Raw genomic sequence first — 11,681 nt, 5'->3', positions numbered from 1 at the left:
TTTTGGGACATATCAGTTAAAATATTGGTGAAGAAGGAATGATTGAGAGAGGCATGGTAGCTTGGTCACATTAAGCCGTACATCAGGTAACCAAAGACTACGGTTGCTGACGTTTACGTAGCTTCTAATTGGAAGGAATGGGGCAGGATCTTGCCTGTACAGTTACAGTATCCAGTGATTTCATTTCTGTTATTTTATCCATCCATTGTATATTGACCTCACTGGATCATTTCCAGCACTGGAAGAAGGTTAGTGATGACATTTAAATGACTTTTGCAACACAGGATATCAAAATACATTCAAGGAGTCCAGGTTTTTTTATGGGAAGAACATCACAAGATAGAAGACTATGCTTTACTGTCATCACAGCATTCTATGTGGGGTTTCCAGCAATGTGACTTCAAAGGCTTTGGCTAACTTAGATTTGGTGATGACTTTTTGGGCAGGAGTTTTGCCAGCCCTCAGACTCAATCCAAACAAAACTTAGGGATGGGAGTGATCTGGACATGAACAATGCCTTCAGAAAGGGGACAGAATGTAATGTTTAAAAGGGACATTGTTCTCTGAGGTCCTTATAAGAGCCGTTGCCCTCAGTCCATGTAGCACAGGTAACATTGACACCATGGCTGCTACCAAGTGGATACTTCTCCTTTCTTCAGTAGCCCTGTTGGGCCTGAGCTCAGCTCAATTCACAGATGAAGGTAAGTGGGGCACACAGAGAATCTATGATTATGTTAACAGGGTTTTGGTGGTGAGTCCAGGCATGATTTGTGTGAGGTCATTTGTGTTAGCCTTCCTCAGTAACTTGGGTACTTTTGTCTTCCTAGAGTTAGATAAATAGGAGGTGATATTCTTGTTTTCCATGTTCTGATGACTCCTCAAATCTCTTTTCTGCCCTAGACTTGAAGCCAAACTCTAATTATTCTTTAAACTCTATTTCTTCTTTGCTTTGGTCATCTATGCTCCTTGCTGTTTCTCATGCACAGCATTCCATACTTTTATCCTGCTCTTCCACCTGCAATACATTTTCTAGTGATCTCTACCTCTTAGAATTCCTAGCTTCTGTTAAAGTTTTGTTTCTGTTATCTCCTGTAGGAAATCTACCTTGAGTTCCTACCTTACTGCCTTCACCTAAGAAATTATTATTTTTTCAATGTTTTGCATTTTATTTTCTATATGCATTCTGTATTTCCCAATAGGATTTAAATTCCTCAACCTCAGAGACTGTTGGCTCTTTCTTTATACACTCAGCACTTAACAAAGTGCATGGTACGTAATAAGCACTTAATATAATCTTAATGAATTATCTGGCACAAAGTATTGATAAGACAAGTAAAATTTTTCGACCTCTGATGAAATGTTTCAATTCCTGGGACTGAAAAAAATCTGTACATTGAATAACATATAGATGATTGAATTTATCATTGTCCTTTTAGATTTTGACAATGTATAGACATTCAGTTCAATTCTTCCCTTTACTGCAGCGAGTTCTTCATTCTAGTCAATGTGTTTATTCACTTCTTCTAAGGTACAGATGATCTCTCTGAGATGAGACTGGTCAGGCAGAGACTAATCTATCTTCTAAAGGGTTATGAATTCCTCCTTAGCCATTAGGCCTTTTATCCCAGGTCAAGAGAAAACTGCATCTTCGTAATATCAATAATCAATCACTCAACAAGCAGTGTTTGCTGGAGATTCAAAATGAAATCCATGAAGCAGAATTAGAATGAAACAGTTTCTACCTTCATGGAACTGACATTCAAAACAGAGCTGACATAAAAAGAATTTTTTTGATGGAAAAGAGATCATCATACCTAAAACTCATCTAAACATTTCCAGATATGACAGTATTTGGCATCCTGCCCAATAAAATTGGGGTGTTGGAATGAAATTTTCTTCTTCTTCTTCTTTTTTTTATCAGAAGTATTTGCAACTTACAGAATCAGCCTAAGTAGAGCAACATAATAATGTCCAACATATGGGATCTCAGGACTCCTAAGTTGCTTTCGTGTTGTACCTCTCAGATATACTGTAATCAAGATATGGAATCATACTTCATAGGGAATAAATCTGGAACTCCTTCTCCCAATGTCAATTAATCTGCCTCTGCTCAACAAGTAAATATCGTAGAGAGTTTCTTGGAGTAGTGAGGTGGTAAGCAATTTGCCTATATCATATGGCCAAATGGTGTCAGAGGTAGAATTTGAACCCAGGATTTTTGACTCTGAAAGCGGTTTTCAATCTACTGTGCCCTTCTGGATCTCAGAGAGATTCTCATCACCATTTTACAAATGAAGAAACTCAGGGTCAGAGAGATTAAATGACTTTCCCCCAGCATAGCCGGCTGGGAGTTCAAAAGCTATGACATGAACTCCAATTCCTTGACTTTATGTCTAGTTTTCTAGGGAAAGGCAACATACTGGGTTAAAAGAAAAGTATTTGGAGTCAAAAGACCTCGGTTAAAATTCTGTCTTTGCCAGTATGACCTTGGCTAACTCACAGTACCTGGCACATGGCTCACAGCTTAATAAAGCTTGTTGACTTGACAATGTTCTTTGAATCCCTCCAGTTTTCCAATTAGAAAGTGAAAGTGCTCCATTAGAGGATCTTTAAGGTATCCTCCAATTCTAAATTCTATGGTTTCAAATCTTATGTGAAAAACAAATATTCTGATAGGCAAAATGTCTTTTAGCATCAGGATATGTAGCTCTCTTGAAATCCTAAAAATGTGGAAAAGGAGATTATTTCCTTCCCTTTGGAGCTGGAGTTATAAGACCCAAGAAAGCCTCTCATACTGGACCAGGGTGAGCAAAAACAAAAGAAAAACTTGTGGACTAAAGTGAAGATGTAGAAAAGTTCATCACTCATTGTTATTTTGTATTTCCCCTCACAAACAAGACTCTGTACAGAATGCAAGTAAGACTGTCAGGTGAAAAACATCCTAACATGCAGCCAAACTTCACTTGGACTTTTCCATTGAAATTGTCTCTTTATGCATCATAAGGTAGAACCTTCCAAGAGCTTTCATATCATAAATTGGGGAGGGTTGTGCTTGAGCCACTTAATGAATCAGTCACTCAGAGAATCAGCTGTTGCGGACGTTTTCTGTGTAACAGGATGAGGCAATTCATGAGAAATTCTTCCCACTTTTTAGAAAAAACAAATTAGCAATCTTTTCCCCTGTCTCCAAATAAGTCTACGAAACTTTCTTTACCCATTCTTACCCTCTTAAATGACTAGAATGTAAGAGGTCGCTAATAGTTTAATTCATGACCATAAGAAATCTTTAGGATGCAGGTACCAATATTCAAATCCAACCTTTCCTTCCTTCTCTTTTCTTTATTCCCTCCTTCTCCCACTTGATTCTTCCTTACCACAGCCAATAAGACCCCTCTCATTCTAAAAAAGCATTTATTCACCCCAAGCTCTAAGAATTTCATGGGATAGAGCCTTCTTTATACCCCATTGAGGCATTTTACTTTGTACCAAAAAGTCATAGGACCTGGAACATTTTAGATACTTAATAAATATTGACTGATGGACAGAGTTCGTAACTAAGGCAAAAAATATATGATGTAAAGTAAATTCTTTCTTAGTCACATGAAGATTGAATGTCTTCATTTAAACTAAGTAGAAGAGTGGAACTTCATAAGAAATATGTAGGAGCTCTGAATATAAAGAGAACATGTGGGCATTCACAAATGAAGGGACACATATGAATGACCAAGACACATATAGAGGGATAATTCATGCTTTTGATATAGCAAGCTGCCATTGCTTTCTGCTGCTGTCACTATATGGGTTGATGCGAGGCCTGTTCCTTGCCAATCATTTATAGGATCATCCATTACATAAATCCATCCAAGCTTACTCTGAGCCTGGGACAAGCCTGGATCTTTTAGATCCTTATTAGATATCTACCAATTAAGTCTGGGTCACTCTCATTCAATTGTACTAAGAAGGTAGCAAAGACTCCATCCTTTGGACAATTAGCCTGTGACTCAAAGCATTCTGTCTGTGTTCATGGCATATCAGGCCTTTTCCTTCATCTGTCTTTTTCATACCTGTACTGTCTCCCCTTAGAGGATGAACAAAATTCAGAAGGACCAGTAGATTCACCAGCACCATTTGACTCCCAGGAAGACGATCAGAACCCTGCCCAGCAACAAGGTGGTAACCAGAAACGTGGACCTCCAGGTGGAAAGCAAGGAGGTCGGCAAGGTGGACAGCAAGGAGGTTGGCAAGGTGGACAGCAAGGTTGGCAAGGTGGACAGCAAGGAGGTCGGCAACGTGGACAGCAAGGAGGTCGGCAAGGTGGACAGCAAGGAGGGCGGCAAGGTGGACTGCAAGGAGGTCGGCAACGTGGACAGCAAGGAGGTCGGCAAGGTGGACAGCAAGGAGGGCGGCAAGGTGGACTGCAAGGAGGTCGGCAAGGTAGACTGCAAGGAGGTCGGCAAGGTGGACAGCAAGGAGGTTGGCAAGGTGGACAGCAAGGAGGTCGTCAAGGTGGACAGCAAGGAGGTCGCCAAGGTGGACAGCAAGGAGGGCGGCAAAGTGGACAGCAAGGAGGTTGGCGAGGTAGACAGCAAGGAGGCCAACAGGGTGGCCATCCAGGTGGCCAATGAAGAGGTCATTCACTCTCCCCACCCCCAAGGTATTTCATTTTTCTTCTCAGTAAACCAATGCCCATGTTTGAATATGTACTCGCTGTCAGCTGACGTCATATGTCCTAAAAGTTTTTAGAGCTGTTTCATCTTTTCTATTAGTTTGATTCTTCATCACTCTTCTCACTACTATTTGCTCACCTTTGCTGATCTATGCACCATTCTCTCTGATAGAGACAGAGAGAGCAAGAAAGAGATGGAGAGATAGAGAAAGAGACAGGCAGACACAGCCACAGCTAGAGATAGAGAGAGAGGGAAGAACAGAGAGAGAGAGAGAGAGAGAGAGAGATCAAAACTTCACCTATTCTTTTCCCTCTCTACTTTATGCTGCCCAGAGTCTCTCTAAAAATTTTGTTGTATTTTCTTTTTAAAGTTATTGTGATATGTGACTTTGTCATTGCCATTGCCATTAGCCAATGAACCAAATCAGGCACAGTTCATCTCCTCTAAGCCTCTTCGTTTCTTCTTTCAGTGCATAAAAAGGAAGATGTGCATTCAGGAGGCACCCTTGAAGTCCTCACAGGGACATGGATATTTGACAGTACGTACCTCTTGATCTACTCCATTGTTTCTTTACAACACCAATAAATACACTAGCAATTAAATGTTGACTCCTGCTTCTCTTGATGGTGTTAGTCATTCAACTTTCAGTGTATTGTGCTCTAGATATAGGGACAGAAGTATGGTCCCCAGGTACTTAGTGCTTTGTTGATTCCAGATTATTCTACAGATGTACAGCACTGACTTGGACTTAGTGGTTTAGTCCTATGTCCCCAAAGTGCACTTTGCTCAAGGTTGGATGAGATCCATGCATATAACAAATATTTTTGATCTCCTTTAAAGTTCATTTTACTTCAAGGATATAGAGAAATATAATGTTCAGAGTTCTGCAACCTCCTCTATAATCTTTAATCATTTCCTTGGAATAGAGTCTGATTTTTTCTCTTTTCCAATATTACTGAGTGGAGCTAAAAATCTAAGAGCAAATCTGCTCACCTCTCAGATCACTCTCAGTCAGTCAATGAGCATTCAGTAAGCACCTAGTAGTGTATGCCAGAGACTGTGGTAAGCACCTAGATATACAGAAAGGTAGAAAGCAAGGATAGCGACCAAAACAAAACCAAAAATACATAATCCCTGATCTCATGGAGCTAACAGTGTAATGGTTGGAGTCATCATTCAAAAAGCTACTTATTTCAGGAGAATTTGAAATGTAATACATATATGAGCAATTTCTAACTGGGAATAGCCAGAGTTCAAAAGAATAGGGAAGAGGCAGGTGTGTTAGGAATCAAATAGTAGCTTAGTTAACTTTAGACTGAGGAAGACAAATTTGACTGTGCTGTAATAGGCTTTTGTGAATAAGGCATAGATCAACATCTTACACCATACATATACCAATATAAAGGCAAAATAGGTAAATGATTTAGATATAAAGAGTGTGGTACTATAAAAGATTCTGGAGAGCAAAGAATGATTTACCTATCAGATCTATGGAGACAGGGAGCATGTATGACCAAAGGAGACACAAAGAAAATTATGAAATGGAAAATGGATCATTTTCATTACATTAAATTAAAATGACATTACATTAAATTAATTCGACATGGAACATTCAATGTTGTCCTACTGTTTGTTTTCTTCTTTACTTCCATTTGTGCCTCACTTGATTCCTCTAGCCAGCTTTTGTTGCCACAGATTTCCCTGAACAGGACTGGAGCATCTTTTAACACTACAAATACTCCCTGTACCAAGAGTAGTGAGGGAGCCTGCCCCAACAAATCGGAGATCGGACCCCTGGCATTTTTCTCAAATAAAGGCAATTATAATGGTGTATATTCAATTTCTGAGATACCCTAGGAATCCCAGAATGGCCTGTTATTCCCATGTCTAGAAGCACTCTGCTACTTGAGTTTCATTCATTCTGCCTGGGGTTCACCCTCTAATGCCCACACTTTTGCAGTTGAATTGCTCCCTTCCTTGACTGTTCTTATGCTGCTCTGCTCTATATCACAGCTTTTCTCCCTTCTGGGGAGGTCTCTCAGCACCCTTGTCTACATCATGCCCCAAAGTATCCTTATTTCCAGAGAACTACTCAACTGAAATTGATCACCAGGTAAGGTTGTGCAGACGTCAACAGAAGAGGTTTGCATTCCTGCCACTGAGGCTCTGTTGGTGGCCATCCAGTCCCTGACTGGCACCGCAGCCACTTTTGGTCTCCTGGGCCTCTCTTTCAGGAACCCTTTGCCTGAGTTAGTCATAAGTCTGGAGCTTACTTCAAGAGAAGGCCATCTCCCCCATAGAAACTTCCACAGGCAAATTTGTCTTCCTGAGTCTGAAATTAACTAAACCAATACTTGATTCCTAACATACCCGCCACTTGCCTGCTCTGTTGAGCTCTGGCTATTCCCAGTTACAAACTGGTCAAGTCTGGACTACATTTCAAATTCTTCTGACATAAATAGCTGTTTGAATGATGTCTCTACCATTAGACTGTTAGCTCCATGAGAGCAGGGATTGTGTATTTTTGGTTTTGTTTTGATCCCTAGCCTTGTTTTCTACCTTTCTCTATAACTAGGGGCTTACCACAGTGCCTGGTATACACTATGTGCATAAAGAAGGAAGGAAGGAACGATGAAGGAAGGGAAAAATAAAGGAAAAGAGGAAGGAAGAAATAAAGAAAGAAGGAAAGAAACTAAGACGGGAGGAAGAAAACAGAAAGTTGTATACTTTCTAATTGTGACAACTATGGTGAAGTTTTTAGTATATAAAATGTCAAACATTTTACATGGATAAAATAAATGCAACTAGAATAAGACAAACCTTGCAGCAAGAAAACATTTACCATAAACATCTCAGATAATCTGATATCCAAGTCATATATGAGACTGATACCAATAGATGACCAAGAATATTCCCCTACAATTAAGTGGTCAAGGAGAATATGAACTGTTTTGTTTCATATATATCTATATCTATGTCTATATCTATATATATCTATATATCTATATCTATAGATATATCTATAGATATCTATAGATATAGATATCTATAGATATATATGTATATATATGCATGTATGTATGTACGTATATGTATATGTGTGTATATATATACATTTACATGTGTGTGTATATATGTGTGTGTGTGTGTATACACACACACACACACACACACACACACACACACACATATTTGTATCTTTTGTTTCAGAGCAATCTAACTACCAGATAAATTTCACCATTCCCTTGCCCAATAGGGCATCCCTTGTAACAGAGAATCTAAAAGAAAAAGAAAATAATAGTTCAGTAAAATTAAGCAATGGCCAAGTTTCCCAGAATATTAAATTGAACATTTTTTCCAATGAATTTCAAGCCATTTATAACCATTTTGAAGATTATTCCAAATCATTAATTACAAGATGACTGCAAATGATAACAACTCTGAAGTTTAGCCTTATAATTCTCAAATGTAAAGTTATTTATAAACAGATACCGTTTATTTTTGATGGATCGGCAGCAAAGTGGTGCAGTGGATAGTGATGGACCATGGAATCAGAAAGACTCATCTTCATGAGTTCATTTCTGGCCTCAGACACCTATTATCTCTGTCATCCTGGGCAAGTCTCTTAACCTTGTTTGCTTCAATTCTTCATCTGCAGAATGTGCTGGAGAAGGAAATGGCAAACTACTCCAGTATCTTTTCCAAGAAAACATCAAATGGGATCACAACATCTCAGACACATCAGAAAGGACTGAACAACAACAATGGGAAGACAGACATATGTATCCAGGTTCAGTCAAGCTCTGAATAGGTCCACATAGTTTTAAAAGTAATTTGGAATTAAGAAAGAGCAGCTAATAAAGGTCAAGGAGGTCAAAGTCAGAAGGAACAATCCTATATATAAGAAGCTGTTTATGACTGTTTTTAACTGTAGAAAACCACACTTAAAATGACTTAAATGACATAAATGCCCATCTACTAGAGGATAGCTGAAGAAATTATGATTGCATAAATATAATGAACTACTGATTTAATCATAAGAAATGAAGAATATAATAAATTTAGAGAAACAGGAAAAATTCTGTGAATTCAGGTAGAGGGAAACAAGCTGAACTAGGAGAACAATATGCACAATGACTTTATTTTTTTTTCATTTAAAAAAAATTTTTTTTTCCATATGCTTTTGAGTTGAAAATTTGTCTCCCTTTTTCTCCCCCCCCCTCCCCAAGACAGTGCACAATCTGACTTAGGCTTTACATTTACATACCCATTAAACATATTTTCACATTAGTGAAGTTGTAAGTAAAAATTAAAACCAATAGGAAGAACCATCAGAAAGATGAAACAAAACTCAACAGAAGGTAAAAATAAGTGAGAGTGATGCGACTTCCATAGTTCTTTCTTTGGATGAGGACAGCATTTTCCTTCCCGAGGCCTCTGGAGATGTCTTAGGTCCTCATAATGATGAGAAGGGTTCAGTTTAACATGCTTAGTCATTGCATAACGTGGCAGCTACTGTGTACAAAGTCCTCTTGGTTCTGCTCACTTCACTCTGCATCAGACCATATAAGTCTTCCCGGGTTTTTCTGAAGTCAGCCTGTTCATCATTTCTTATAGCACAATAGTATTCCATTACATTTATATACCACAACTTGCTCAGCCATTTCCCAATTGATGGGCATTCTCTCAACTTCCAATTCTTTGCCACCACAAAAAGAGCTGCTATGTATATTTTTGTACATGTGGGTCCTTTTCCCATTTGTTTGATCTCTTTGGAATATAGCCCTAGAAGTGCTATTGCTGGATCAAAGGGTATGCACATTTTTATAGCCCTTTGGGCATAGTTCCAAATTGTTCTCCAAAATGGTTGGATCATTTCACAACTCCACCAACAATGTATTAGCGTTCCAATTTTCCCACATCCTCTCCAACATTTATCATTTTCCTGTTTTGTCATGTTGGCCAATCTGATAGGTGTGATGTGGTGCCTCAGAGTTGTTTTGATTTGCATTTCTCTAATTAATAACGATTTAGAGCATTTTTTCATATGACAATAGATGGCTTTAATTTCTTCATCTGAGAACTGTCTGTTCATATCCTTTGACCATTTATCAATTGGGGAATGGTTTGTGTTCTTATAAATTTGTCTTAATTATCTATATATTTTAGAAATGAGGCCTTTATCAGAAAGACTGGTTGCAAAAATTCTTTCCCAATTTTCTACCTTCCTTCTAATCTTAGTTGCATTGGCTTTGTTTGTGCAAAAAGGTTTTCAATTTAATGTAATATTATTTCATTGTCTATGGTGCCTTTTAGCAGGATGTAGTTTCCTTCCTTATCTCTTTTGATTAGATCTATTTTTGCTTTTGCTTTATCAGAGATCAGGATTGCTACCCCTGCTTTTTTTTACTTCAGCTGATGCATAATATATTCTGCTCCAGCCTTTTACCTTTACCCTGTATGTGTCACTCTTTTTCAAATGTGTTTCCGTAAACAACATATTGTAGGATTATGGTTTTTAATCCATTCTGCAATCCATTTCCTTTTTATGGGAGAGTTCATCCCATTCACATTCACAGTTATGATTACTATCTGTGTCTTTTTCTCCATCCTTTTCCCCCCCTATTTATGCTTTTCTTTCTCTTTTTCCTTTCCCCCCTTCACTAGTGTTTTGCTTTTGACCACCGCCTCCTTCAGTCCCTCCCCCTTTTATTATCCCTTTCCCTTTTCTTCCCCTTTAGTCTTACTGCTGCTTCCCTCCCTCCCTTCCCCCCTCCCTTTTCTTTTCCCTTTTCCCTCCTGCTGCCTATAGGGCAAGTTAGATTTCTATACCTAACTGATTATATTATGCCCTTCTTGAGCCTAATCTGATGAGAGTAAGGTAATAGGATTTTGCCTCTTTTCCTGTAATGTAATTTACCCTTGTCTGCTCCTCCTTTCTCAGTACCTTTTCTAAGATTAGATTGATCCACTTATTTGGATCCATTTAACCCACTTGATTAGATTTTTTTTATCATTACATCAAAGTCAACTAATATCCACCCTCTTTATGTATACTCCTTTAACAAGGTATAATAACAATACAGTTCTCAAGGGTTGCAAGCCTCATATTCTCTTGTAGGGGTTTAAACACCCCCCCATTAACAACATATTGTATCCTCCTTTCCCATTTACCTTTTTAAGTCCTTCTTGAGTGCTGTACTTGAAGATCAAATTTTTTGCTGAGCTCTGGTCTTTTTATCAGGAAAGTTTGGAAGTCTCCTATTTTGTTGAATATCCACCTCCTCCCTTGAAAAATGATGCTCATTTTTGCTGGGTAATTGATCCTTGGCTGCATTCCAAGCTCCTTTGCCTTACAGAATATCATGTTCCATGCCCTGTGGTCTTTTAATGTAGAAGCTGCAAGGTCCTGTGTAATCCTGACTGTGGTTCCATGATATTTAAATTCTTTCTTTCTGGCTGCTTGCAGCACCTTGTCTTTCATCTGATGTATTTGGAATTTTGCTATTATATTTCTTGGCATTGTCAATTTGGGATCTCTTTTGGGTGGTGATCGGTGGATTCTTTCTATGGTTACTTTCCCTTCTGGTTCTAGGACTTCTGGGCAGTTTTCCTTTATGATTTCCTGAAAGATACTGTCCAGGCTCTTTTTTTCATCATGATTTTCAGGTAGTCCAATAATTTTTAAATTGTCTCTCCTGAGTTGATTTTCCAGGTCGGTTGTTTTACTGATGAGGTATTTTACATTTTCATCGATTTTTTCATTTTTTTGTTTCTGTTTGACTGAGTCTTGCTCTCTCATAGAGACATTAGTTTCCATTTGTCCAATTCTAGTTTTTAACAGATTGTTTTCTTCTGTTAGTTTTTGTACTTCCTTCTTCAACTGGCCAATTGTGTTTTTTAGGACTTGTTTCCTTCGGTATGCTCTTCTGTTAGTTTTTGTCCTTCCTTCTTCAATAGGCCAATTGTGTTTTTTAGGGACTGGTTTTCTTCAGTGTACTCTTCTGTTAGTTT

At 38.4% G+C, this 11,681-nt stretch overlaps 1 protein-coding gene across 1 annotated transcript; it reads left to right on the top strand.

Moving 5' to 3' along the window:
- Positions 1-622: 622 nt before the first annotated feature.
- On the top strand, positions 623-5,269 carry LOC110192709 (uncharacterized). The gene is made up of 4 exons (XM_020964051.2): positions 623-701; positions 1,437-1,447; positions 4,114-4,654; positions 5,137-5,269. Exons 1-4 carry the CDS (start codon positions 623-625, stop codon positions 5,250-5,252), a joined length of 747 nt encoding a protein of 248 aa, XP_020819710.1. The 3' UTR covers positions 5,253-5,269.
- The last annotated feature ends 6,412 nt before the right edge of the window (positions 5,270-11,681 follow it).

This window comes from Phascolarctos cinereus, unplaced genomic scaffold, assembly GCF_003287225.1.
Source record: "Phascolarctos cinereus isolate Bilbo 61053 unplaced genomic scaffold, phaCin_HiC Scaffold_7;HRSCAF=346, whole genome shotgun sequence".
NCBI classification, from domain to species: domain Eukaryota; kingdom Metazoa; phylum Chordata; class Mammalia; order Diprotodontia; family Phascolarctidae; genus Phascolarctos; species Phascolarctos cinereus.
Note: the sequence above shows the minus strand (reverse complement) of the source record. Positions and strands in the feature narration are given on the sequence as shown.

What these genes read in the sequence shown, in the direction of transcription:
- LOC110192709 (XM_020964051.2), top strand. Translation starts at nt 623, where the DNA reads ATGGCTGCTACCAAGTGGATACTTCTCCTTTCTTCAGTAGCCCTGTTG. An exon ending in TCACTCTCCCCACCCCCAAG is followed by an intron (nt 4,655 to 5,136) that starts GTATTTCATTTT and finishes TTCTTCTTTCAG; the next exon opens with TGCATAAAAAGGAAGATGTG.